Source organism: Pelophylax lessonae (genome assembly GCF_965119305.1).
Source record: "Pelophylax lessonae genome assembly, chromosome: 8".
Lineage (NCBI taxonomy): Eukaryota > Metazoa > Chordata > Amphibia > Anura > Ranidae > Pelophylax > Pelophylax lessonae.
This window is the reverse complement of record NC_138775.1, coordinates 15,229,369-15,257,368: the sequence shown is the minus strand read 5'-3', so window position 1 is coordinate 15,257,368 and position 28,000 is coordinate 15,229,369. Positions and strand designations below refer to the sequence as shown.

The 28,000-nt window shown below is 45.2% G+C and overlaps 2 protein-coding genes across 2 annotated transcripts in view; both read right to left on the bottom strand.

Annotated features, from left to right (window-relative positions):
- Positions 1-470: 470 nt before the first annotated feature.
- On the bottom strand, positions 471-6,962 carry GHRL (ghrelin and obestatin prepropeptide). Its single transcript, XM_082265952.1, has 4 exons — positions 6,839-6,962; positions 4,541-4,624; positions 2,188-2,299; positions 471-586 (listed from the first exon to the last, which is right to left on the bottom strand). The coding sequence occupies exons 1-4, from the start codon at positions 6,950-6,952 to the stop codon at positions 549-551; spliced, it is 348 nt and encodes a 115-aa protein (XP_082122078.1). The 5' UTR covers positions 6,953-6,962; the 3' UTR covers positions 471-548.
- Positions 6,963-14,566: 7,604 nt separating this feature from the next.
- SEC13 (SEC13 homolog, nuclear pore and COPII coat complex component) overlaps positions 14,567-28,000 on the bottom strand; it is a 33,977-nt gene continuing 20,543 nt past the window's right edge. Inside the window, exons 6-9 of the mRNA XM_082265470.1 lie at positions 22,823-22,956; positions 19,185-19,305; positions 18,692-18,838; positions 14,567-15,242 (exon numbers count right to left, since the gene is read on the bottom strand). Of these exons, the coding sequence (XP_082121596.1) occupies positions 15,132-15,242; positions 18,692-18,838; positions 19,185-19,305; positions 22,823-22,956 (513 nt within the window). The 3' untranslated portion in view covers positions 14,567-15,131. The remainder of the gene's footprint in view (positions 15,243-18,691; positions 18,839-19,184; positions 19,306-22,822; positions 22,957-28,000) is intronic.

Below are 28,000 nucleotides of genomic sequence, written 5' to 3'. Positions count from 1 at the left end.
TCCCACAACTGAAACGCCACTAAGGTTCTCTAACAAACCTCTGAGGGCTTCACAGAACAGCTGTATTTATACTGAGATTAAATTACACACAGGTGGACTCTATTTACTATTTAGGTGACTTCTGAAGGCAATTGGTCCCACTAGATTTTAGTTAGGGGGTATCAGAGTAGAGGGGGGGGGGGGGTGAATACAAATGCAGCCACACTTTTCACAGATTTATTTGTAAAAAAAAATTTGAAAACCATTTATCATTTTCCTTCCACTTCACAACTATGTGCCACTTTGTGTCGGTCTATCACATAAAATCCCAATAAAATACATTTAGGTTTTTTGGTTGTAACATGACAAAAATGTGGAAATTTCAAGGGGTATGAATACTTTTTCAAGGCGCTGTAGACGATGGAGATCTGGCGTGTTGGCCCAGCGTCTACTGCATCCCACAAAACACAAATCACACAGCTTCTGCCATAAATATGATTTATTTTCAGGTCACACAACAAAGACATACAGATCGGGGAGAGGTGCCAGAGACGAGCGTATTTTCATTCTCATTGGCTCTGAGGATTTTCATTCTTGCCCTCTGTATCTAGAAAGGAAAAGGAGAAAAGCTGATTATCATCCACCGGCCATCAGTAAGAGCCCCCCTTACAGAGACTTTATTATTGTGCCCATTCAGAGCACCGTGACCGATTATTTTTAACCACTTGCCGACCGTCTGCAGCAGGGGAGAACTGGGGCAGGGGGGCAATTGCCCCCCAGGCCACTCTGATGCCCTGTAAAAAGGCTGCACTGCTTCTGCCACAGACATGCCTAAAGAATTCTTGGTGAAGAGAAGTAAAAAGTCCCTGCCACTGACCTACTGAGTGCAGGTTGAGGACAAGGACAGAGCGCAGGCCTCCCCACCCCCAGCATGGATGGTGTAAACTGAGCAGAGGCCGGTTCCATGCCCCAATGGAGACTCTCCTCCCCCGGCCAGCCCCAACTAAGCTGTCCCAGCTCCCCCAACCGCCCCCTGCTGGCCAGGTCGGGAACCCGGATTTAGCCAGTAAGTAGAGAGTATCTGGGGCAGAGCTTCAGCTTGGAATGGGGATCAGGAGGAGGATGGGAAGAGGGAGGGTGGGGGGGGGGGGAGTCGCTGCACCATGGGCCTCTGGTTTGTACTTGCCCCCTGGGCCGAAAGTTGCCAGTCAGCCCCTGGTCATCTGCGGCAGGTCGGCTCTGTCCTGAGAAACGACGTAACTACCTCGCTTTGCGGGACCGCGAGTGGGGGCATGCGCCCATTCGCTGCAGGGGAAGCTGATCTGCGGGTCCGGCGGCTGCGATTGCTGCCGGGCACCTGCGATCGCTCCCCGTGGAGACAGAACGGCGATCTGCCGTTGTAAACACAGCAGACCGATGTTCTGTCAGCAATGAACACAAGGATCCTCCTATTTAGGAATACAGGTCCCTGTGTTCATTCAATAAGCCCATCCCCCACACAGTTAGAAAGCACCCCCTAGGCATACATTTAACCCTTTAATCGCCCCTGCTGTTAACCCCTTCCCTGCCAGCGTCATTAGTACAGTGACAGTGCATATTTTTAGCACTGATTATGGTAGTAATGTCACTGGTCCCCCCCAAAAGTGTCAAAAATGTCAGGGGTCCGATCTGTCCGCCGCAATGTCGTAGTTCCGCTAAAAATCGCTGATCGCCGCCATTACTAGTAAAAAATAAATAAATAAATAAAAATGACATAAATCTTTCCCCTAGTTTGTAGACGCGATAACATTTGCGCAAACCAATCAATATACACTTATTGGGATTTTTTTTTACCAAAAATATGTAGCAGAATACATATTGGCCTAAGAACCAACCCCCCCCCTCCAAGCACGAACCCCCCCCCCCCCCCAATCATCTCTACTAGCACAAACCCTCCTATGCAGTAAAATTGGATTTTTTGGTAATTTCTCCAAAAAAATGGCGTTTGAAAGACCGCTGCGCAAATACCGCGTGACAAAAAAATATTGCAATGACTGCCATTTTATTCTCCAGAATCTTTGCCAAAAATATATATATAATGTTTGAGGGTTTCTAAGTAGTTTTCTAGCAACAAAATGCTGATTTTAATTTGTAAACAAAAAGTGTCAAAAATAGGCCCGGTCTTAAAGTGGTTAATAATACAATAAAATGTGCGTGTGGCGTCCTTACCCTGTGCTGACCCGAGAGAGAGGAGGGAGTACAGGAAGTCCTGCACCGCAGCCCTCTGCTTCTGGAACTGCTCCTGCGTCAGCTTCATACTCATGTCCAGAGGGAAGGTCACCTGGAAGACAGCAAATGAAGCTTAGCAGTTCTCTGTGCGGCGGTTGGCGGGACAGATTTGTCAGAATGGCGGTTTGTAGGATGTAAACACTTGTTATGTTGCCAAAATAACCGACTGGTTCACACCTCGGCATTTTCCATTTCTGCAGTGCTTTTTGCGTTTTTTTTTTTATGCATTTTTTATGCTTTTTTTGGCCAATTTGTTGTTGGACAGATTAAAAAAATGCAAAACGTGGCAAAATTATAGAAAAATTGCAGCAAAAACGCACTACATGTTTTTCTGCAGCTTCTCCATTGAAGTCTATTGAACCAAAAAAAGCTCTGTTAAAAAAAGTCCCCGAACATTTCCAAAAATGTGTCCCATAGAAAACAAGGCTAAATGTACTGTAGTGCGTTTAAAAAAGCACCAAAAAAAAAAAAATGCATAGGTGTGGACCAGCCCTTAAAGTGATTGTAAACAATAATAATAAGAATAATATATATATATATATACACACACACACATATATATATATATATATATATATATATACACACACACACATATATATATATATATATATATATATATACACACATACACACACGTATATATATTATATTATATATATATATATATATATATATATATATATATATATGTGTATGTATATATATATGTGTGTGTGTGTGTGTGTGTGTATATATATATATGTGTGTGTATATATATATATACATACATATACACACATACATATACATATATATATATATATATATATATATATATATATATATATATATATATATATATATATATATATATATATATATATATATATATATATACACACATATATATATATATATACACACATATATTAATATATATATATATATATATATATATACACACATATATATATATATACACACATATATTAATATATATATATATATATATACACACACACACACACACACACATATATACATATATATATATATATATATATATATATATATATATATATATATACACACACACACATATATACATATATATATATACACACACACATATATATTAATAATAAACAATCACCTTGTAAAACAACCCATTCAGTTTAACGAGTTCCCGACCACCCGCCGCCTTTTTACTGCGGCAGGGTGGTTCGGGAAGGCAAAACAATATAGACCTACAACGCTCGCCTGAGAGGAACTGGGGGGCGAGCGCGCACCGTGTGCCCGCCCCCAATCGTCAGCAGGGAAGTCGATGCGTGTGTCAGGCGGCTCCGATTGCCGCCCGACACCCGCGATCGCTCCCCGCTGAGAGAGAAGGAAGGGCAGATGTTGTAAAAACAGCCAACCGTCCTTCTCCCCGAAATGATCACAGAGCGCCTGTGATCCTTCTATATAGGATCACAGGTCTCTATGGTCATCTCAGAAGTCATGCCCCCCCACAGTTAGAATCACTCCCCTAGGGTCATATTTAACCCCTTGATCACCCACTGTGTTAACCCCTTCCCTGCCAGTGTCATTATTACAGTAACAGTGCATATTTTTAGCACTTACTGTAGTGATGTCACTGGTCCCCCCCAAAAGTGTCAAAAATGTCAGTTAGGGGTCCGATCTGTCCGCCGCAATGTCGCAGTCCTGCAAAAAATTGCAGATTGCCGCCATTACTAATAAAAAAAAAAACAATAAAAAATTACATGAATCTTTCCCGTAGTTAGTAGATAACTTTTGCGCAAACCAATCAAAATACGCTTATTGTGATATTTTTTACCAAAAATATGTAGCAGAAAACAAATTGGCCTAAAATGTTAAAAAATTTTGATTTTTTTTTTTTTTGGGAATGTTTTATAGCAGAAAGTGAAAATCTTAGTTTTTTTTCAGAATTGTCGCTCTTTTTTTTGTTTATAGCGCAAAAAATGAAAATCGCACAGGTGATCAAATACCACCAAAAGAAAGCTCTATTTGTGGGAAAAAAAGGACATAAATTTTGTTTGGGTACAGCGTCGCACGACCGCGCAATTGTCCGTTAAAGTAATGCAGTGCCGAATTGCTAAATAGGGCCTGGTCATTAAGGGGGCAAATCCTTCCGGTCCAGAAGTGGTTAAAGAGGAAGTAAACCGTGCCTTTTTTTTTTTTTTAAACCCTGCAAAGTAAAGGAATAATGTGCTAGTATGCATAGTCCCTCCGCAGCTGGTTGTAAAAACAGGATTACAATCATGAAAGGGGAAGAACGGAAAATACGCACCCCGATCTCCTCCTCGGCCAGCTCATCCTCCACACCCCTGCGATTCATATTGCCGTGTCTCAGCTTATTCTGCGATTGCCTCTCCTGGATACAGAAATAAAACAAATCCGTTGTTAGTGCCGATGTCTTATAATGTAATCATTTCATTTTACTTCATCTTTACATCTGTACAGGCTCATGAAGTATCTCCTCTATACAGGCTCATGAATTACAGTATCTCACAAAAGTCAGTACACCCCTCACATTTTTGTAAATATTTTATTCCATCTTTTCCTGTGACAACACTGAAGAAATGACACTTTGCTACAATGTAAAGTAGTGAGTGTACAGCTTGTATAACAGTGTAAATTTTCTGTCCCCTCAAAATAACTCAACACACAGCCATTAATGTCTAAACCGCTGGCAACAAAAGTGAGTACACCCCTAAGTGAAAATGTCCAAATTGGGCACAAAGTGTCAATATTTTGTGTGGCCACCATTATTTTCCAGCACTGCCTTAACCCTCTTGGGCATGGAGTTCACCAGAGCTTCACAGGTTGCCACTGGAGTCCTCTACCACTCCTCCATGATGACATCACAGAGCTGGTGGATGTTAGAGACCTTGCGCTCCTCCACCTTCTGTTTGAGGATGCCCCAGAGATGCTCAATAGGGTTTAGGTCTGGAGACATGCTTGGCCAGTCCATCACCTTTACCCTCAGCTTCTTTAGCAAGGCAGTGGTCATCTTGGAGGTGTGTTTGGGGTCGTTATCATGTTGGAATACAGCCCTGCGGCCCAGTCTCTGAAGGGAGGGGATCATGCTCTGCTTCAGTATGTCACAGTACATGTTGAAATTGTCGCCCCAAGAAGTATAAGCATTATTTGTCAAAAAACAGCCCCCCCACCCTAAAAAATCAAGCACTAATCTACACGCTAACCCCCTACGTGTATATTCTCGTTGCAAGTCAAAATTCTCTAGAAATAAAAAATTCCTTCCCCCTGCTGAAATCCCCCCTCCCAGCACACATTTTTACCCCCATTACCCCTCCGGGCAAAAGTCCCACCCAAATTAACCATGCTTGCACAAATACCCTACCCCTGAAATCCCCCCCCTTCTAGCATAAATCCCCCCCCCCAAATTTCCCCAAAAGTACAAATCCCCCCTCCTAGCCCCCCCCCCCCAATCATCCCTACTAGCACAAATCCTCCTATCAAATCCCACTTCCTAACACAAATCCCCCTACCCCCCAAAAAAGTTTTCCATTCCTAGCACAATTCCCCTCCTCCAAAATCCCTCCTCCCAGCACAACCCCCAGCACAAATCCTCTCCACCAAAATCCCTCCTCCCAGCACCACCCCCAGCACAAATCCCCTCCTCCAAAATCCCTCCTCCCAGCACGACCCCCAGCACAAATCCCCTCCTCTAAAATCCCTCCTCCCAGCACAAATCCCCTCCTCCAAAATCCCTCCTCCCAGTACGACCCCTAGCACAAATCCCGTCCTCCAAAATCCCTCCTCCCAGCACGACCCCTATCTTAGCACTCCCCCCACCTCTCCAAAAAAAAGAAAAAACCCTTGAGCACAAATCCCCCCTCTGCCACATTTCTCCTCCTAGTACAACTTCAATCATCCCTACTAGCACAAGTCTCCCCTCAAATCCCCCTTTCTAACACAAACCCCCTCTCCCCCCAAAAAATCTTTCTTACTAGCACACATCCCCTCCCAAATCCCTCCTCTCAGCACAAATCACCCTACCTAGCACCCACCAGCATAAATCCTCTCCCCCCTCATAGTAACCTCTCACCCAAACGTAATCTGATCTAACATCTTAATGCAGGAGTGTTGCAGTGGCAGGAGGAGGAGCTGGAGAGAGAGAGCACAGCCTGCACCTCTACCCGGCTCCTGTTCTCCAGGTTCATGTTTTTACTTCCCCTGCTAAGCTGACATGATGCCAGCACCTGGGGTGTCTGCCCCTCCCCATCTCCTGGCCCTGATTGGAGGTCTTGCCAGTGAAAGTTAACCCTTTGGTCTCCTCACGTTGGTGATCACATGCTCCCGTGCTGCTCTCTCTCTCTCTCCAGGCCACTAAATCATAACCACAGATTGTACAGTGCATGGTCCACCTGAGAACCTGGGAGGTGTCACCCCCTCAGAGGCTTTGTCACTAGCAATCAAAACAGCGAGGGTGCAACACTCATAAGAGAGAGTAGCAGGTGCATTTTGGTGGCTCTTGGCCAGTTGGGGGCTACTCATCAAATATTTTTGAGCCATCCCCCCCCCCAACCCGCCGCCCTTGAGAGTCGAGATAAATATGACTTACCGCAATCTTCTGCATGTCGGCTGGACTTAGGAAGGTCAAGCCAGCCTGGGCCTCCTCTGTCCACAGCAGGCAGAGCAGGACGACACCAAAGATGGCGGCTTTACCAAAATTCATTCTGAAGGTCCTCGTCACCGGTGCTGCTGCAAGATAAAACTGTAAGGAACAGAGGGTGACGGTAAACTGATTCGGAATAAAGATCATTAGCAAAAAATGCTTCTAATTGTGGGAGCAGATACTGAAGACATTACATGAGCTCTGCTTTCTGTTCAGTAATATTTAACAGTGGTTGTGCTTTACTGATTCTTCTCACAAGTCTATGAGTCAGCTGATCAACTGAAAACAATGCACCCCCCATGTGGCTGATATCTTATAACATGCATTTGTTTTAAAAGTTATGCTGAGAGCGCCCTCTGGTAGTTAAAAGAGAAGTATGTCTTTGTTTTTGTTTTGTTTTTTGAGAATTATACTTACCTAGGTGGATGCAGCATCGATCCCCCGACACCTCTACACTGAGAACCGAGCGATCGAACACTGCCAATCGCTCGGTTCTGACAGCTCTCTGCTCTGCCTCCTCCTCACTTATTGGAGCGCTGGACTGTGGAAAGGCAGGGAGAGGCCGGCTCAGCCTCTCAGCGGCTCGCTGAGAGGCTGAGCCGGGTGTCGGTACAGGCTGCTGGCGGATCCCGACTTCCATTGTTGTGATGACACGGCGCCTGGACCGACTTCAGTGACGTCAGCAGAGAACGGGCTTCAGACCACGCTCTGCTGAAGACGGATCACAGGAGTGCAGAACACACTGAACTGCTGTGATCCATAGGAGATGTACTGCCAAACTAGCTTTCCCCGTACTTCTCCTTTAATGTACAAAATCTCTATATTTAATACAATGACAAAAATATGGAAGAGACATTGTGTAAATATATATATATATATATATATATATACACTGCTCAAAAAAAAAAAATGAAAGAAACACTTTTTAAAGCGGAGTTCCACCCTGGATTTTTTTTCTTTTTTTTAATACCCCCGGGACAGTCAGGGCTAGTGCATTCCACAATGGCTAGCCTCTGATCTGTCCCGGGTTGCACTTACCTGCAAGACGAAATACTTACCTTGCAAACGTCTTGTCCAGCGCTGCCATCTCAGATGTGGGCAGCTTGAAGCCAGCGCGTCCTCTTCGGCGTCTTCTTCCGCCTTCTGTGGTCCCACGATGCTCTGCGCCGGCCCCGACGTCACTTCCGGGTCGCGCACGTCACCCCTCCACAGCTTCTGGGCATGCCCAGAAGCTGTTTAGAAGGGGATGACGCGCGCGACCCGGAACTGACGTCGGGGCCGGTGCAGGCGCAATGATTCCTGGGAGCTATGACGTCCAGCTCCCAGGAATCATTGCAGAGCCAGGAAGTGACGACGGGCCGCGGCCGAGGAAGGAGGAAGAAGATAGTAAGGTAAGTATATTTTCTTCGCTACGAGGTAAGTAAAAAAAAAAAAAATATGCGATTATCCATTTCTTTTTCAGGTGACCCGGAGCGAGAAGATGGAGGTAAGTATAAATTTAGGGTGGAACTCCACTTTAATCAGAGTATAGCATCAAGGCATTTGGCTGGGGTCAGTGCCTCTACTGGTAACATGAGGTCATTCCTGGACCCTATTGAGGTTGCACAGGCAGTCCAACTCCTCCAGAATGGCACATCAATACGTGTCATTGGCAGAAGGTTTTTCAGGTGTCTCCCAGCACAGTCTCAGGAGCATGGAGGAGATTCCAGGAGACCGGCAGTTACTCTAGGAGAGCTGGACAGGGCCGTAGAAGGTCCTTAACCCATCAGCAGGACCGGTATCTGCTCCTTTGTGCAAGGAGGAACAGGATGAGCACTGCCAGAGCCCTACAAAATGACCCCCAGCAGGCCACTGGTGTGAATGTCTCTGAGCAAACAATCAGAAACAGACTTCATGAGGGTGGCCTGAGGGCCCAACGTCCTCTAGTGGGCCCTGTGATCACTGCCCGGCACCGTGGAGCTTAATTGGCATTTGCCATTGAACACCAGAATTGGCAGCTCCACCACTGGCACCCTGCGCTTTTCATAGATAAGAGCAGGTTCACCCTGAGCACATGTGACAGACGTGAAAGGGTCTGGAGAAGCTGTGGAGAACGCTATGCTGCCTGTGACATCGTTCAGCATGACCGGTTTGGTGGTGGGTCAGTGATGGCCTGGGGAAGCGTATCCATGGAGGGACGCACAGACCTCTACAGGCTAGACAATGGCACCCTGACTGACATCAGGTATCCGGATAAAATCCTTGGACCCATTGTCAGACCCTACGCTGGTGCAGTGGGTCCTGGATTCCTCCTGGTGCAGGACAATGCCCGGTCTCACGTGGTGACAGTTTGCAGCCAGTTCCTGGAGGATGAAGGAATTGATACCATTGAATGGCCCCCACGCTCACCTGACCTGAATCCAATAGAACACCTCTGGGACATTATGTTTGGGTCCATCTGACACCACCAGGTTGCACCTCAGTCTGTTCAGGAGCTCAGTGATGCCCTGGTCCAGATCTGGGAGGAAATACCCCAGGGCACCATCCGTCGTCTCATTGGGAGCATCCCCGACGTTGTCAGACATGCATACAAGCAACGTGGTGGCCATACACACTACTGAGGACCATTCTGAGTTGCTGCAATGAAATTTCAGCAAAATGGACTAACCATCATTTTTTCACTTTGATTTTTGGGTGTCTTTGAATTCAGCCCTCTGTAGGGTGATAATTTTCATTTCCATCAAACGATGTGGCATCCTTTCCTTCTTAAAACATTACCCAGTCCATACTAGTATAGATCCTAACACATTACCCAGTCCATACCAGTATAGATCCTAACACATTACCCAGTCCATACCAGTATAGATCCTAACACATTACCCAGTCCATACCAGTAAAGATCCTAACACATTACCCAGTCCATACCAGTATAGATCCTAACAAATTACCCAGTCCATATCAGTATAGATCCCAACACATTACCCAGTTCATACCAGTATAGATCCTAACACATTACCCAGTCCATACCAGTATAGATCCTAACACATTACCCAGTCCATACCAGTATAGATCCTAACACATTACCCAGTCCATACCAGTATAGATCCTAACACATTACCCAGTCCATACCAGTATAGATCCTAACACATTACCCAGTAAGTAAGTACACCCCTCACATTTTTGTAAATATTTTATTCTATCTTTTCATGTGACAACACTGAAGAAATGACACTTTGCTACAATGTAAAGTAGTGAGTGTACAGCTTGTATAACAGTGTAAATTTGCTGTCCCCTCAAAATAACTCAACACACAGCCATTAATGTCTAAACCGCTATATATATATATATATATATATATGTAAAAGCGGGGAAAATAATTATTTGACCGCCTGCAGATTTTGAAATTTACAATTACAATATGACTTGTTTAGCAATTATATATGCTAGATTATTTTTTTTCCCCAATAAAAGTGGAGTTTCCCCTTTAAGCTGCACTGAGCTGTCCACCCATCAGATGTGACTTACGTGAAGTTTCCTGTGCGAAGTGTCCCTTCTTGTCCATCGGCTCTATATTTATAGGAGAGAACAATGATGGGGATCCTTGGATCGCCGGAGGAACACGGATTCCACATCGGAATGTCATTGGAAACATTTATCGGTTACATTGTTCCAATGTTTGCTCCTTTGTGTATTATCACACTGCAGCAAAGATAAGAGTTCCTCCTGCGCTTATCTCAGATATTTCTTTTGTCAGTATTTATTTAATGGAATAAATGGAGAGGCCTTTTCCTGGACCCCTGGTTATGTACACAAAAGTAGAGATACTCTGCAGCTACAGATGCTCGCCGCTTCAGCTGATTGGTTAAAGTAGGTGAAAAACCTAAATGCATGAGGTTTAGTTGGGTAAAGGCCTGCGTATCGTAAACAACGGCCATCTTCCTTTAAACCTTCTTCTTTTGCAACCTTTCAGTGCTACTGATCTCCTGCAGCCTCTTGATGTCTACATGCACTACAGCAGTGCTCCCCAACCTTTTTATCGCCGCGGACCGGTCAACGTTTGCCCGGGGGCCCCACCTGCCCAGTGACCCAGACCCAGCCAAGCATTAGTACCGATTCCTGTGTGCATCCTGCTGCCAAACTTAGCAGGTAGCAAGTGCCTGCCGGCCCTGCGCTGCTGTCAGGCCACTTGGGTCGTGGAGGGGGAGCCCATAACTGCAGGAATGCCTGTCCACCTCCACGGGAACAGGCACACACAGGACAGTCGAGTCTGACTCCCGTCTGTGTTCACCGGACCCAGCTGCCGAACTTGGAAGCTGTCATTAGCCTGGCACTGCTGTACCAATAAATATCGCCTTATCGATAATTTGTATTTTTATTCTCATGGGTGGTTGTATAGACGGGGCCCCAGTGCACTGCATTGCCCGGGGCCCTTTAATGCTCTTAAGATGGCAGTGACACCAATGCTTCCGGTCTAAGCATCTTCAACTTTAAAGTGGGGGCGGCTGCTATGCCCGCCCCTCCCCTCCTCCTGCTCAGTCACAGAAGCCTTTGTATTATGTGAACTCATCTACAAAATACAAAGGCTTCTCTGAATGGGCAGCAGAGAGGATGGGCAGGCAAAGCTCTTCTATGTGCCTCTCTCTCTGCTATCACAGCCCTGAGTGTCAGTGTATGCTTCAGCAGAATTATAAACCTGTTAGAAATAATAGAGATAAGTTTAGGAGATGTCATGTACCTCCTTGGACTTAACTCTTAGTGTGCCTGCACTTTTTAAAAAGTGGCTAAATTTCTTTAATTCAATTTTAAAGCTGAACTCTAGCTCTTGATACACTTTAGTTTGTTTGCGCCAGTGACTTGAGAAAAGATTTATACCCCTTGAAATTTTCCACATTTTGTCATGTTACAACCAAAAAGGTAAATGTATTTTATTGGGATTTTATGTGATAGACCGACACAAAGTGACACATAATTGTGAAGTGGAAGGAAAATGATAAATGGTTTTAAATTTTTTTTACGAATAAATATGTGAAAAGTTTGGAGTGCATTTATATTCACCCCCCTGGAGTCAATACTTTGTAGAACCGCCTTTCCCTGCAATTACAGCTGCAAGTCTTTTTGGGGATGTCTCTACCAGCTTTGCACATCTAGAGAGGGATATTTTTGCCCATTCTTCTTTGCAAAATATCTCAAGCTCTGTCAGATTGGATGGAGAGCGTCTGTGAACAGCAATTTTCAAGTCTTGCCACAGATTCTCAATTGGATTTAGGTCTGGACTGTGACTGGGCCATTCTAACACATGAATATGCTTTGATGTAAACCATTCCGTTGTAGCTCTGGTTGGATGTTTCGGGTCGTTGTCCTGCTGGAAGGTGAACCTCCACGCCAGTCTCAAGTCTTTTGCAGACTCTAGCAGGTTTTCTTCTAAAGTTGCACTGTATTTGGCTCCATCCATCTCCCCATCAACTCTGACTAGCTTTCCCGTCCCTGCTGAAGAAAAGCATCCCCTGCAACATAATGCTGCCACCACCATGTTTCACAGTGGGGATGATGTGCTCAGGGTGATGTGCAGTGTTAGTTTTCCACCACACATAGCGTTTTGCTAATAGCGTTAATATTTCAGATGCGGTCGGACCAGAGTTTTATAAAGTGGAAGGATTATAGTCTTATCTCTGGAATACATCCCTTTCTTTATGCATGCTAATATTCTGCTGGCCTTGGCAGCTGCCGCTTGACATTGCATGCTGTTGCCTAGTCTATCATCAACCAAGACTCCCAGATCTTTCTCCATTTTTGATTCCCCCAAGGGTTCCCCTCCTAACGTGTATTGTGCCTTTATGTTTCTTGTCCCCAAAACTTTACACTTCTCCACGTTAAACCTCATTTGCCAAGTCGTTGCCCACTCTGTTATTTTGTCCAGGTCATCATGTAGGGTATCTGCTTCATGCTGTGCTGTTATTGCCCTGCCCAATTTTGTGTCATCTGCAAAAACTGATATCGAACTACTGATCCCGTGCTCAATGCTGTTTATGAATAAATTGAACAAGGTTGGTCCCAGGACTGAGCCTTGGGGGACCCCACTTACCACCCCAGACCAGTCTGAGTATGCGCTGTTTATTACCACCCTTTGGACACGCCCTTTTAGCCAGTTTCGTATCCAAAAGCACACCCTGCTGTCGATACCTGTAGACCTTATTTTATAAATTAAGCGCTTATGGGGAACTGTATCAAACGCCTTAGCGAAATCCAAGTACACCACATCCACTGGTCTGCCCCTAGGTGACAAAAAATTGTGCTAACTTTACTGTTTTCTTATTTTTTAATTTAAAAAAGTGTATTTTTCCCCCAAAAAATTGCGTTCGTAAGACCTCTGCGCAAATACGGTGTGATAAATATTGCAACAATCTCCATTTAATTCTCTAGGGCAGGGATCCTCAAACTTTGGTCCTCCAGCTGTTGCGGAACTACACATCCCATGAGGCATTGTAAAACTCTGACATTCACAGACATGACTAGGCATGATGGGAATTGTAGTTCCTGAACAACTGGAGGGCCGTAGTTTGAAGACCCCTGCTCTAGGGTTTCTGCTAAAAAAAAAAAAAAAAAAAAAAAAAAAAATTATGTTTGGGGGGTTCAAAGTAATTTTCTAGCAAAAAAAGGATTTTAATTTGTAAACAAGTTTCAGAAAAAGGTCCGGTCCAGAAGTGGATATTAAACACACATTACAACAATCATCCACAACATTTCCATAAACCGTACTAAGGGGAATTTATCAAAACTGGAGCAAACCGAATCTGCAACAGCTGCACATGGCAACCAATCAGCTTCTGTCTTTCATTTTCAAAGATGAACTATAAATTCTAAAGAGGGAAGCTGATTGGTTGCCATGCGTAGCTGCTCCAGATTCGGTCTGCTCCAGTCTCTAGTAAACTCCCCGCTTTTCCATTTGGACAAAATGACATTCCCAAGTTACCGACAAAACACATATTATAATAAATCAATATTTTATTTCAGCGAATTTTATTTAATAATTAAACAAAAACTTTTCTTCTGTAAAGTGAGCGTCATGGCTAAAATTTCCATTATTTGTACAAGGAAAACAGAGGGAAGTTTTATTTTCTCCACAATCATACAAAAGATTTTATTCTGAATAGAAACTCCTTGGAAGTTGTAGAACAGGGTTTCTCAACTCCGGTCCTCAGGGCACACTAACAGGCCAGATTATAAGTATTACCTTGGGGAGATGCAGAGTAGAATACTGCAATCACTGAGCAGCGAATGATATCACCTGTGATGTATTTCAGTTTTCTTGCAAACCTGGCTTGTTAGTGTGCCCTGAGGACCGGAGTTGAGAAACACTGTTGTAGAATACAAGAGTATTGATAAAACCGGGTCCCTTTAAATGTGAGATACGGACCTGCGCAGAAAGCTGCCCATATTTCATCTGGGGAGATCTAAACCTGGGGGGGGGGGGGGGGGGTAGGAAACCTCAGCACTTCAGCTGCCATTAAACTACAAATCCCATGAGACATTGCAAGAATGACAGCCACAGGCATGACTCCCAGAGGCAGAGGGATGATGGGATTTGTAGTTTTATCACAGCTGGAGGGAGGAGGTTGCCCACTTCCAATCTAAACCATGTAAGGTGTTTTTTTTTTTTTTTCCCCATGACACAAGCTTTTTTTTTTCCCTTACAGGCACTTAAACAAAAGCATTTGGCCCCAGATTTGAAGTCCTCTCCCTAATTTTGGTCATCTGCAGCCATGTGTGTTCCAACTGCCATTTTGGGAGTTGAACATTATTGGTGGGACTGAGGCTCAGCAGTTCTTCTGCTAGCCTTAGGGACCCCATGAATAAAGTAAGCCAACAAAATGGCTGCCCCAACTCCAACATTGGCTGCCAGACTACGCACATTCTGTGGAGAAAATAGAGAATATCGCCTCACATATTCTAATAGGTGACATTTGATAGGCATCAAGGTGGCCAATTACACAATTATTAAACAATGCCTCTTTTGAATGAACGATTAAGCTTTTAATTGCCCTGGAAGCAGCATGTCCGAATAATATTCAGAGAACGAAAAAAAAAAAAAACTGCTTGGAGGTAAAGTCTTGTATTCCACATGAGGGCGCTGCAGTTCAATACGACAGGGCAGGCGGTAATAAGAAGTATGTTCAACTTGTCCTGGTGAGATTCAGACTCTCTGATAAGATCAGCCCACGGGGGTCTCGTAGTAGAAATTTATCATCCAGATGGACTGACATCACTGCTCGTTCTGCTGTCCGTCTGTCACGGCAGACACTGCTCCTTGTCCCTTGTTTACGTCGCTGATACAAGCCCATTGGCCGTCCGCAGACTCCTTCCACAGAGTCACCTAAGAAAAAATCAAAAGCAGGATACCGCTTTCAATAAAGAAAAAACAAGATGGAGAACTGGATTTAAAACAGACCTATATGCCCCCCATGTGACCACGAGATCTCCAGAAGAGGAAGAGATTATTCTGGACTCTAATTCTTCCCTTCGGAGATAACTAAATGCCAAAAGGTTTTAGTCACATGACCAGAGCTGGAGAAACCTGACACTGCTGCCTCTGACTGCTAGTTTCACCATATTTGGAGTGAGATTTGTTGAAGACACTACTGTGCTGATCATTGTTCTCCTTGCTGGAGGGGAAGCAGTACCTGAAAACCTGCAGTGCAAGGATCTCCCTGCATCTGCTTCATTCATTCTATGGGTCTGTCTGTACTTCCTCCACCTTTCCTGCTTCTTCATCATCATTGCCCCTCCAGTTCCGAGATCACCAGTCACCAGCGAGTCAGCTCTTACATGAGGAAGCCAAGTCCTGCCTCTTAGGGATCGACCGATATCGTTTTTTCCTTGCCGATACCGATATTTTGGCCATTGCATATCGGTATGGGCGGATATTTAAAGTTTTGCAAAATAAATACAATTTTCGACACAAATCTGTTACTGAACCCTTTGGTGGGTGGCTGGCACCCTGTGTGGTGTCTCTTGACATTTCATGTAAGGGTGTAAGGGGTGGGGTGCTCTGGACATCTAATCTTACAGATACAGTGCCTTGCGAAAGTATTCGGCCCCCTTGAACTTTCGAACTTTTGCCACATTTCAGGCTTCAAACAAAGATATGAAACTGTAATTTTTTGTGAAGAATCAACAACAAGTGGGACACAATCATGAAGTGGAACAAAATTTATTGGATATTTCCAACTTTTTTAACAAATAAAAAACTGAAAAATTGGGCGTGCAAAATTATTCAGCCCCCTTAAGTTAATACTTTGTAGCGCCACCTTTTGCTGCGATTACAGCTGTAAGTCGCTTGGGGTGTGTCTCTATCAGTTTTGTACATCGAGAGACTGAAATTTTGGCCCATTCCTCCTTGCAAAACCGCTCGAGCTCAGTGAGGTTGGATGGAGAGCGTTTGTGAACAGCAGTTTTCAGTTCTTTCCACAGATTCTCGATTGGATTCAGGTTTGGACTTTGACTTGGCCATTCTAACACCTGGATATGTTTATTTGTGAACCATTCCATTGTAGATTTTGCTTTATGTTTTGGATCATTGTCTTGTTGGAAGACAAATCTCCATCCCAGTCTCAGGTCTTTTGCAGACTCCATCAGGTTTTCTTCCAGAATGGTCCTGTATTTGGCTCCATCCATCTTCCCATCAATTTTAACCATCTTCCCTGTCCCTGCTGAAGAAAAGCAGGCCCAAACCATGATGCTGCCACCACCATGTTTGATGGTGGGGATGGTGTGTTCAGGGTGATGAGCTGTGTTGCTTTTACACCAAACATAAAAAGTTTGAATTTGGTTTCATCTGACCAGAGCACCTTCTTCCACATGTTTGGTGTGTCTCCCAGGTGGCTTGTGGCAAACTTTATACGGCACTTTTTATGGATATCTTTAAGAAATGGCTTTCTTCTTGCTACTCTTCCATAAAGGCCAGATTTGTGCAGTATACGACTGATTGTTGTCCTATGGACAGAGTCTCCCACCTCAGCTGTAGATCTCTGCAGTTCATCCAGAGTGATCATGGGCCTCTTGGCTGCACCCCTGATCAGTCTTCTCCTTGTATGAGCTGAAAGTTTAGAGCAGGGGTGGGGAACCTTTTTTCTGCCAAGGGCCATTTGGGTATTTATAAAACCATTCGGGGGCCTGTTATATTTGGTCAAACATTTAATTATCTCACCCCTAATGTGATGGCTGCAACTGCTTCTCTTTGGTGAAGTGTGTGATGTTAGCTGGTATTGATGATGTTGCTACTCGCAACAGGTTTTCCAGGTTTGCATCGGTCAGTCTGGAGCGCAGACGACTTTTTTGTGGTGGTAAGTTTTGAAAAGAACTGCTGGCAGGTACTGCTGGTGTGTATAGCTGGCTGGTACTGCTGTGGGTACTGCTGGCTCAGGCTGGTACTGCTGGCTTGTACTGTGCTGTGAGTACTGCTGGCTCAGGCTGATACTGCTGTGGGTACTGCTGACTCAGGCTGGTACTGTGCTGTAGGTACTGCTGTGGGTACTGCTGGCTCAGGCTGGTACTTATGGCCGGTACTGTGCTGTGGGTACTGCTGGCTGGTACTGCTGGCTCAGGCAGGTACTGCTGGCATGTACTGCTGGCTGGCACTGTGCTGTGGGTACTGCTGGCTGGCACTGTGCTGTGGGTACTGCTGGCTGGCACTGTGCTGTGGGTACTGCTGTATGTACTGCTGACTCTGGCTGGTACTGCTGGCTCTGGCTAGTACTGCTGGTTCTGCTGTGGGTACTGCTGGTTCTGGCTGGTACTGCAGTGAGTACTGCTGGCTCTGGCTGGTACTGCTGTGTGTGCTGCTGGTGGGAAATGCTGGCTAGGAGAAGTGTAGCAGAGCCATGCTGGAGGAAGAGGTGATGTTTTCTGTATTGGTCACAGGCGGAGTGTATTTGATATCACTCCGCCTGTGACTCACTACGACTGTCATAACGGAGCAGGAACTATACAGGAAGCATCGGCTCCATTCTGACAGATCAGCGGAGAGACACAGACTCAGCTGCATGGGGGGCCGGACCAGATGACTTGGGGGGCCGCATACGGCCCCCCAAACATAGGTTCCCCACCCCTGGTTTAGAGGGACGGCCAGGTCTTCGTAGATTTGCAGTGGTCTGATACTCCTTCCATTTCAATATTATCGCTTGCACAGTGCTCCTTGGGATGTTTAAAGCTTGGGAAATCTTTTTGTATCCAAATCCGGCTTTAAACTTCTCCACAACAGTATCTTGGACCTGCCTGGTGTGTTCCTTGTTCTTCATGATGCTCTCTGCGCTTTAAATGGACCTCTGAGACTATCACAGTGCAGGTGCATTTATACAGAGAATTGATTACACACAGGTAGATTCTATTTATCATCATTAGTCATTTAGGTCAACATTGGATCATTCAGAGATCCTCACTAAACTTCTGGAGAGAGTTTGCTGCACTGAAAGTAAAGGGGCTGAATAATTTTGCACGCCCAATTTTTCAGTTTTTAATTTGTTAACAAAGTTTGAAATATCCAATAAATTTTGTTCCACTTCATGATTGTGTCCCACTTGTTGTTGATTCTTCACAAAAAATTACAGTTTTATATCTTTATGTTTGAAGCCTGAAATGTGGCAAAAGGTCGCAAAGTTCAAGGGGGCCGAATACTTTCGCAAGGCACTGTATAACCCGCCCTTTAAGGCAACCAAAATGCTGATGTGGCCCGTGATGAAATTGAGTTTGACACCCTTGATTTAAATACTTTACCAGCTTTGGGTAGTTTTGGGCACTTTTGTGTGCCAGGACCTGAATACCCACCTTGTTATCTCCTCCAGACACAGCCAGGATATTGGCGGTGATGGACCAGCTCACGTGCCAGACAACATCATTGAATTTGTGCAGCAATTTGGGGTTCCAGCTGTTGGTGGTGGGATCGTCACAAGTCCAGATGTAAACTCTGCCGTCCTGCAAGGAAGATACAGCGACACTTGTTAGGGGATTTAGAGTGCAATGAATAGGTAGAACTGGCTGACCCATGATTATGCCTATGGGTTGAAATGCGTCAGTGAGAGTCACATCTTTCAAAGGAAAGAATGTCTGTGTGACCTATCAGGTGCCAATAAAGCTTGCTGCAGCTTGGCAAAAAACAAACAAAAAATAAACCAAAAAAACCACAGCAGAGTGCGGCTTATGTGTTTCAATGCCTGTGGGGGAGGCAGATCTCAAGGAGAAGGCGGATCCCAGGGTGGTCTGTGCACCCCTACCTGCAGCGGTGTCATTTACACACAAATACAATGGCTGATGGTTTTACCTGAGAGCAGCTGGCGAGTGTGCTTGTGGGAAGACCAATAGAGGGAGCCCAGGCCACATCCCGTACCCAATCACTGTGTGCCTCCAGTTTCTGATCCTCCTTCCACTGACCGTCCTCTTCCCTAGAGAAAGCATAAAATGTTAAGTCCAGGCAGCAAAGGGTACTTTTCTGCCGCAAGTCAGGATGGGCCAGTACTTAGATCATTATTTGCAACCCCTAGTTCAAAAACTAAAGCATACCTGAGGGACACAAAGCATCTTATCCAACTGCTGGAAGAACTACAAATAGAAGGAGGACCATGCATATTGGCTACAGCTGATGTCAATTCCCTGTACCCAATTAACGGACATCAAGATGCAACAAGAGCTACCAAATGGGCATTTAGGTGATGCACCAAGAAAACAATGGACGTTCTTGGCTGAAAGTTTGGAATATGGTTTATCACACAATTATTTTTGGTACAAGCATATGTACTATAGACAAATTAAAAGGTATTGCAATGGGGGCACATGTTGCACGAATGTGGCAAATATCTTTATGGCAGAATGGGAGGAAAGTAAGATTTATGAAACCATAAATGTACAGACGATATATTAACCACATTAAGACCAGAAGATTTGACCCCCCTTCCTGACCAGGCCCCCATTTTGCGATTCGGCACTGCGTTATTTTAATGGACAATTGCGCGGTCGTTCGACACTGTATGCAAATAAAATTGACGTCCTGTTTTCCCCACAAACAGTGCTTTCTGGTGGTATTTGATCACCTGTGCGATTTTTATTTTTTGCACTATAAACAAAAAAAAAAAAAAAAAAAGTGACCATTTTGAAAAAAAAAAAAAAATATATATTATATATATATTTCACATTCTGCTATATAAAACTTTCCCAAAAAAAAAAAAAAAAAAAATCAAAATTTAACATTTTAGGCCAATTCGTTTTCTGCTACATATTTTTTGTAAAATCGCAATAAGCGTATTTTGATTGGTTTGCGCAAAAGTTATCGCGTTTACCAACTACGGGAAAGATTTATGTTATTTTTATTGTTATTATTTTTATTGTTTTATATTTTTTTTTTACTAGTAATGGCAGCGATCTGCGATTTTTAGCAGGACTGCGACATTGCGGTGGACAGATCGGACCCCCAACTGACATTTCTGACACTTTTGGGGGGGGACCAGGGAAATTACTACAGTAATCAGTGCAAAAAATATGCACTGTTACTGTTATGACACTGGCAGGGAAGGGGTTAACCCTATGGGTGATCAAGGGTTAAATGTAAGCCTCATGCTTACTGACGTGTGTGTGGGGGGGGGGGGGGGGGGGGAGGGTTCTGTGACACAGACAGATCGCAGGTTCAGCTATGCTGAATCCTGTGATCTCTCCCTGTCTGCTTATGTACACAAAGCAGGCGGATCTTCTCACACTTTTCGCCGCCTCTCTTCCTCCGGCCCGACTCCTGCTTTGTCTAAACATAGCAGGAGCGCGCCACCAAAATCACTAGGAGTCCAGCGAAGTATGTCTACGTCGCTGGACCCAGGGGAGCCGCACTGCCACAGTAGGATTACTGTGAGCAGTCGGCAAGTGGTTAATGACGTGATCATAGTCTGGAATGGAGTTAAGATTACTTCCTTATCTTAATAGCCTTAATCAAAATGATAAGAACATCAATTTTGCATGGGAATATAAACACAAAACAGACACTTTTTGGATCTCACTAGAGTAGTAAATAATGGGTCAATTGAGACCAAACATATTTTAATAACGGTAGCCAGAAATCAGCATTTTTAAATACTGAGCTTTTTTAAAATCGGCGCTGCCGAGTACACAGGAAGTGACGTCACTTCCGGGTTACATGATCAGAGACCCGATCAAAGCTACATCCGGCTTCGTTCAGGACCCTAACCAGCTGGCAGACATGTCGGCTGGTTGCTTGGGTCTCCCAGTGGGACGGGAGACCCAGGCAGAGCGGCGGGAGGGAGGGGACACCCCCTCCCACACGATGGTATAATGGCCGAGTGGCTGCTGAGCCAGTAAGCTCTCCAGAAAGCCGACCGCCGGCTCTAAAAAACGATACCGGGGTGATGCTTCTGGCTGCAGGCATCACCCCGGTACAACCACTTTTTCAAGCTGACGTACAGGTATGTCAGTTTGCGGGAAGTAGTTAGACAGCAGTATATGACCTTACAGAACAACAAAAGGCTCCTGTATGTCTAAGCAAGTACCAAATCCACAAAGAGAAAGCAAAAAAATAAAACAAAAAAAAGGGGGGGGGGGGAACTTTCTCTATCTTCTCTGACTGATCCAAATCATCCTTCATGTGTCTCACATGTCCTCCCTCCCAGACACTGCAGATCACAGTGGGCGTGGTTTTAGCAGCAGAAGCAGTACTGTTAATCCACTAAGCAGTGGGTGGGACTAGGTGTGGCCGGGTTTGTGAATCAGCAATGACAATACTGATAGCAACGCCTCTGCAACATCATCTCCCCCCACTGTGGTGCAAGCAGGCATCTCCTACATGAGTGACAACAATGCCCTGAATTCAGTAGAAGGGCAGCATGGTTGCCTCTCTGTCACAGGAAGTTGCAGGATAGTTACATAGTTAGTGCGGTTGAAAAAAAAAAAAAAGACACCAATCCATCCAGTTCAATATATGATGTGTGTGTGTGTTTGCTGCAGTAGGTGGACTTCCCTGGCAGGATCAACAAGTATTTGTGGGACTTTGCATTGTAGTGCACCACAGATCATGGGCAACCTTTATGCTGCCATGTTGCACCAATACAGGATAAGAAGGCCTTAAAGCAGGCGCTCATTCATTTTCTGGGAAAAATCTGCAGTAAGGATCTTTAAGGATTTAAAAAAAAAAAAAAATCCAAAACAAAACATTAACTACGTGTCTACCGGGCGCTTTTACCCCCTTCCTGCCCAGGTTAATTTTCAGCACGGTCGCATTTTTAATGACAATTGTGTGGTTATGCAACACTGTACCCATATGAAATAAAAAAAAATATATATATATATATATTTTTTTTTTACACAAATAGAGCTTTCTTTTTGTAGTATTTAATCACTTCTGGGTTTATTTAATGCTAAACAAACATAAAAAGACCAAAAAAAAAAAACCAAAACATTTTTTACAGTTTGCTATAAAATTTTCCAGACAGATAATTTTTCCTCTTCACTGATGTGCGCTGATGAGGCAGCACCGATGGGCACTAAAAGGCTGTACTAATGGGCAATGATAGGTAGCACTGATAGGTGGCACTAATTGGCAGCACTGGTGGGCACTGTAGGGACTGCAGTGATAATGAGGACACTGATAATTAGTGCCCCGATTATCCGTGCCGATGTCCCTTTAACATAAGCTGGTTATCTGCTCTCTTCCTCACACTGTCAGCATGAGGAAAGGAAAGCCTATAACCACCCTGTGTTTACATCCGTGATCAGCTGTCATTGGACAATGCTGATCACATGGTAAAGGGCCCCTGTGATTAAGTCTTTACACTGATCTGGGATTAGCCGAGTCCAAAAGGACTCAGCAATTACAGAGCGCACCACCCGTACACCATGCGATTACAGGAGGATGTCATTTGGCTATAGTGAGGGGGCGGAAACAAAGTTAGAGTGGCCAAGACTTACCTCCAGATCTTTACCAGGTTGTCGCAGCCCCCAGAGACGAACCGCTTGACGTAATTGGGCCTCGGTCCAGATGGCTGATCCACCAGACTACCAGGGACCACAGAGGGAGCCCAGCTCACAGCGTTACACCCGATCTATGGAGGATTACAAATCAAGAGAACCTGCATGAAGTAAAATGTTTCTCCAGAATATATCCATTAATACAACTACTTTCTTATTGGCTAATGCAGCTCAAAACAACGAATACCCACTTTTGCTACAGAGACTTCAGTTAAAATGAAACTGAATTTAAAAATAAAAAAGAATTGCTATGTTATAGGAAATATGTAAAAGTGTTATGTGTGCTTATGCAATACCATGAAAAATGAACATTTAAATCTTGAATTACTCCTAAAAAAAAATGCAGTGCACTTCCTGGTATGGGAAGGTGCCTAGGCACTCTTGTTCTACATATCTGCAGTGTGAGATCTAAGACACTGCTGCTGATCATTTCAGAAGATTTGGAGTAGGATTTGGTGCTGCTCACTGTTTTCCTTGCTTGAAACTGACTCGAGGAAGCAAAGCAACAAGAGGGGGCGCATCGACCCAGCACATTACCAACATAAAACTAAAATTAAACAAGTATTATACTCACAAAACGCACAGCATAAACATGCAAATCATAGCAAGTGAGAACCATTGCCTTCAGGTCTGCTGTAGTCAACCAATAGTATGGGAAAACCAGGCAACGTCTGGTGATGGCTCACTATTTTTGGCTCTGAAAAAGAGGGCTCTCCCTTGAAACGCATCAGCCAAATTTATGTTGGTAATGCGCTAGGTTGGTGTGCCTTCTCTTGTTGTTTTGCAATCCATAAGGCTACCTATTGTCCTGAGAGGTAACAGTGCCTCTTAACCACTTGCCGTCTGCTCACTAGAGCTCTACTGCGGCAAAGTGGTTGGTTATCGTCTGGCGACGTAGAACTACGTCGCCAGACACTCCCCTTGCTCCCGCTGTATTCAGTCACTGCGGGTGTCAGGCCAGGGGAGGAGCGCCGCTGCTCTTCCCCGATCGTCGGGGATCTAGTGTGGAGATCCGCCTGCTTGTGTAAACACAAGCAGGCGGATCTCCTAAGTGACAGGCAGGGTCAGATTGCAGGGTTCAGCATAGCTCAACCTGCGATTTGTCCCTGTGTCACTCAGTCCCCTCCCCCCACACATGTCAGTAAGCACCAGGCATACATTAACCCCTCCCTCTCCAATAAAATTAACCCCTTCCCTGCCAGTGTCATTTTTACAGTAACAGTGCATATGTATAGCACTGATTACTGTAGTAATGTCACTGGTACCCCCAAATGTGTCAAAAATGTCAGTCAAGGGTCCGATCTGTCTGCCCCAATGTTGCAGTCCCGCAAAAAAAAATAAAAAATTTGCAGATCGCCGCCATTACTCGTTTAAAAAAAAAAAAAAAAAACACCAAAAATTACAGCAATCTTTCCCTTAGTTAGTAAACGTAATAACTTTTGCGCAAACCAATCAAAATACGCTTATTGTGATTTTTTTTTTAACCAAACATAGGTAGCAGAAAACAAAATTGGCCAAAAATTTTAAAAAAATTTGGATTTTTACATTTTTTTGGGGGGGAATTTCATATAAAAAAAAATGTGAAAAATAAATGGATTTTTGTAAGAACTTACCGTAAAATCCTTTTCTCTTAAGCTCATTGACAGACGTAGTCTTCTTGATTCTCAAGAGCTGGGTTATGTTGTCTCCGCAGGAGTAGGACTAGGCAGAAAGACAAAACGTTCTGGCTCCACCTTAGGGGCAGTCCCTGAGGGTATATCCTCCCTCTCTCTGCTACAGGGAATCAGTTCTGTTTTAAAGCAGTACAGAGAATTTAACCCAACCCAACTCAATGATAGAGGGGCGGGTACTACGTCTGTCAATGAGCTTAAGAGAAAAGGATTTTACGGTAAGATCTTACAAAAATCCATTTTTCTCTATCGCTCATTGACAGACGTAGTCTTCTTGATTCTCAAGAGCTGGGACATCCAGAAGCAGTGCCACAAATGAGGGGTGGGATTGACAAATCAAATCCAATCTAGAAGGCCCAACCGGTGCCAAACTAGAAGTTTTAAAGGCTCATTATAAACAAAGAATGAGACTAAAGAAAAAATTTTCCAACGGAAAAACCCTCGAGGTAGACCACTGGTCTCCTCAAATTGCGGCCTGCAAAACCTTGCGGCCAAACGAGGCATCAGACGATGCCATTACATCAACTTTATAATGTTTAGTAAAGGTATGCACCGACGACCAGGTAGCCGCCTTGCACACCTGGACCACTGACGCCTGATGGCGAAAGGCCCATGACGCACTAAGTGCCCGAGTGGAGTGCGCCTTAACAGGGAACGGGGGCTCCCGACCCTTAATAGAATAAGCCTGTACTACCGTCTGTCTGATCCATCTGGAAATGGTCGCGGCAGATGCAGGCAACCCCTTTTTGGGTCCATCTGGGATCACAAAAAGTGAATCCGTCTTGCGAAACGAGTCTGTCGTTTTCAAGTATACCCTGATCGCCCGGACCACATCCAAGGAGTGTAAAGCAAACTCCCGAGGATGACTGGGCTTAGGACACAGGGAAGGTAATACAATTTCTTCATTCAGATGAAATTCTGAAACCACTTTTGGTAGGAAGGATGGATTCGGACGAAGAACCACCTTATCTCTATGAACCACCAGATATGGGGAACGACAGGATAATGCGGCCAGTTCTGACACCCTGCGTGCAGAAGTAATAGCCACCAAGAAGGCCACCTTCTGGGACAACGTAGGTAGAGGAATCTCCCTAATATCTTCAAAGGGAGGTTTCTGAAGAACCGACAACACTAAATTAAGATCCCAGGGGGGTAACGGCGCGTGCACTGGCGGAGCCAGATGTCGCACCCCCTGGATGAAATTCCGCACCAAGGAATGAGTAGCCAAAGGCTTCTGAAAGAAGATGGCTAATGCTGAGACCTGACCCTTGATAGTACTCAAGGCCAGTTTCTGCTCAACCCCTTGTTGCAGAAAAGCCAATATTCGACTAATCGAATAAGACCGAGGACGGAACCCCAAAGGTTCACACCATGCAATGTAGGACTTCCATGTGCGATGATAAATCTTTCTGGAAGTCGCTTTCCTTGCTTCAACTAGAGTAGGAATAACTGAAGCTGACAAACCTTTGTCCTTCAGCACCTGGGTCTCAATAGCCAGGCCGTTAAAGCCAGCGATCGTAAAGCAGGATGGAAGATCGGTCCCTGAGACAGTAGATCCTCCCTGAGAGGAAGTCTCCACGGGATGTCCGCCACCAGTCTGACCATGTCGGCGTACCAAGCTCGACGAGGCCAGTCCGGAGCTACCAGGATTACTGGAATTCCTTCCTCCTCTATCCTGCGAAGAAGTCTTGGCAGTAACGCGAGAGGAGGGAAGGCATATATTAGCTGGTATTGCCCCCACGGGGCGATCAGTGCGTCTGCGGTTTCTGCTAGAGGATCGCGGGAGCGAGCCACGAATCTCTGAACTTTCCTGTTGAATCGTGATGCCAACAGATCCACATCCGGGGTGCCCCACCGTAGGCACAACTGGTGGAAAACGTCTGGATGGAGGGACCATTCCCCCTGATCCAGGGTCTGACGGCTGAGATAATCTGCCTGCCAATTCTCCACCCCCGGAATGAACACCGCAGAGATTGCTGGAACAAATTGTTCCGCCCAGCGAAGAATGCAAGCCACTTCTTTGGCCGCTCGGACACTCTTGGTGCCCCCCTGGTGATTGACATAAGCCACGGCCGTGGCATTGTCCGACTGGATCCGAACCGGGCTGCCCTGGAGCTGCTCGGTCCAGTGAATCAGACAAAGTCTGATCGCTCTCAGTTCCAATACATTTATCGGTAACCTGGATTCTTCCGGGGACCAAAGTCCCTGGACAGATAACTGACCGAGAATTCCTCCCCATCCGGATAGACTGGCATCCGTGGTCACTATCGTCCAATATATTGGCAGAAATGACTTTCCCTGGCTGAGCATCGGAGACCGAAGCCACCAGACCAGAGACTCTCTGGTCTGTTTGCTCAATCGGATCTGATTGTCCAGGGATTCCGGATTCCGATTCCATCTGAGAAGAATCTCTTGCTGAAGAATTCGGGTATGGGACTGGGCAAATGGGACTGCTTCGAACGAAGCCACCATCAACCCCAGAACCCTCATGCAAGTCCGAAGGGAAGACCAGCTGTTGGACAGTAACAACTGGACTGCTGATTGAATCTTTCGGAGTTTCCCTACCGGAAGAAAAACTCTTGTCCTGACTGTGTCTAGAATTAGACCCAGATATTCGAGCCTCTGGGTGGGAACCAGAAATGACTTTTGCTGGTTCACCAGCCACCCGAATTCCTGTAAAGAAATCATAGTAATCTCTATGTTTTGTAGCAAGGTCTGAGGAGACTCTGCATGAAGCAGAAGATCGTCTAGGTAACCAAGGATCGATATGCCTCTTTGGCGCAGAAGTGCCAACATTGGGGCCAACACCTTTGTGAAGACCCGCGGAGCCGTGGCGAGACCGAAAGGTAACGCCACAAACTGATAGTGGTTCTCTTCTACGGAAAAGCGTAGAAACCGCTGATGTCCTGCGAAAATGGGAATGTCCAAGGAACGTGGACTACCACTCCTTGTTGTAGTAAATCTGTGACTGCTCTCCGCAGATCTTCTAAACGATCTGAGGATAGTCGGATATTGGAAGGGAAGAATCGCGCCGGTGGGAGAGATCGAAACTCGATCTTGTACCCTGACCTTATGACTTCGCAAACCCATTTGTCCGGGATTCTGGAAAGCCATGGATCCGGGAACCGGCGAAGACGTCCCCCCACCCCAGTTATGGGTGGGGGCGCACCTTCAGGCTTTGGATGGTTTATCTTCAGGTCTGGAGGGGGCGGGCTTTTGCTTGCCCGACCAACGACCCCTGACGCCTCCTGCAGGAGCTTTGGAGGACTTAGTTTTTTCACCCACGGGACGAAAAAACCTCTTGTGAGCAGAAAAAGAAGGCCCTCGTCTTTGACGAGTTCCTCTACCTTTAAAATTTTGCGGTAAAAAGGTGCTCTTTCCACCCGTGAGATCTTTAATGATCTCATCTAAGTTGGCTCCAAATAGACGCTCTCCTGAAAAGGGGATA

What these genes read in the sequence shown, in the direction of transcription:
- GHRL (XM_082265952.1), bottom strand. Translation starts at nt 6,952, where the DNA reads ATGAATTTTGGTAAAGCCGCCATCTTTGGTGTCGTCCTGCTCTGCCTG. An exon ending in TGGCCGAGGAGGAGATCGGG is followed by an intron (nt 2,300 to 4,540) that starts GTGCGTATTTTC and finishes GCTGTCTTCCAG; the next exon opens with GTGACCTTCCCTCTGGACAT. An exon ending in CTCTCTCGGGTCAGCACAGG is followed by an intron (nt 587 to 2,187) that starts GTAAGGACGCCA and finishes TTTCCTTTCTAG; the next exon opens with ATACAGAGGGCAAGAATGAA.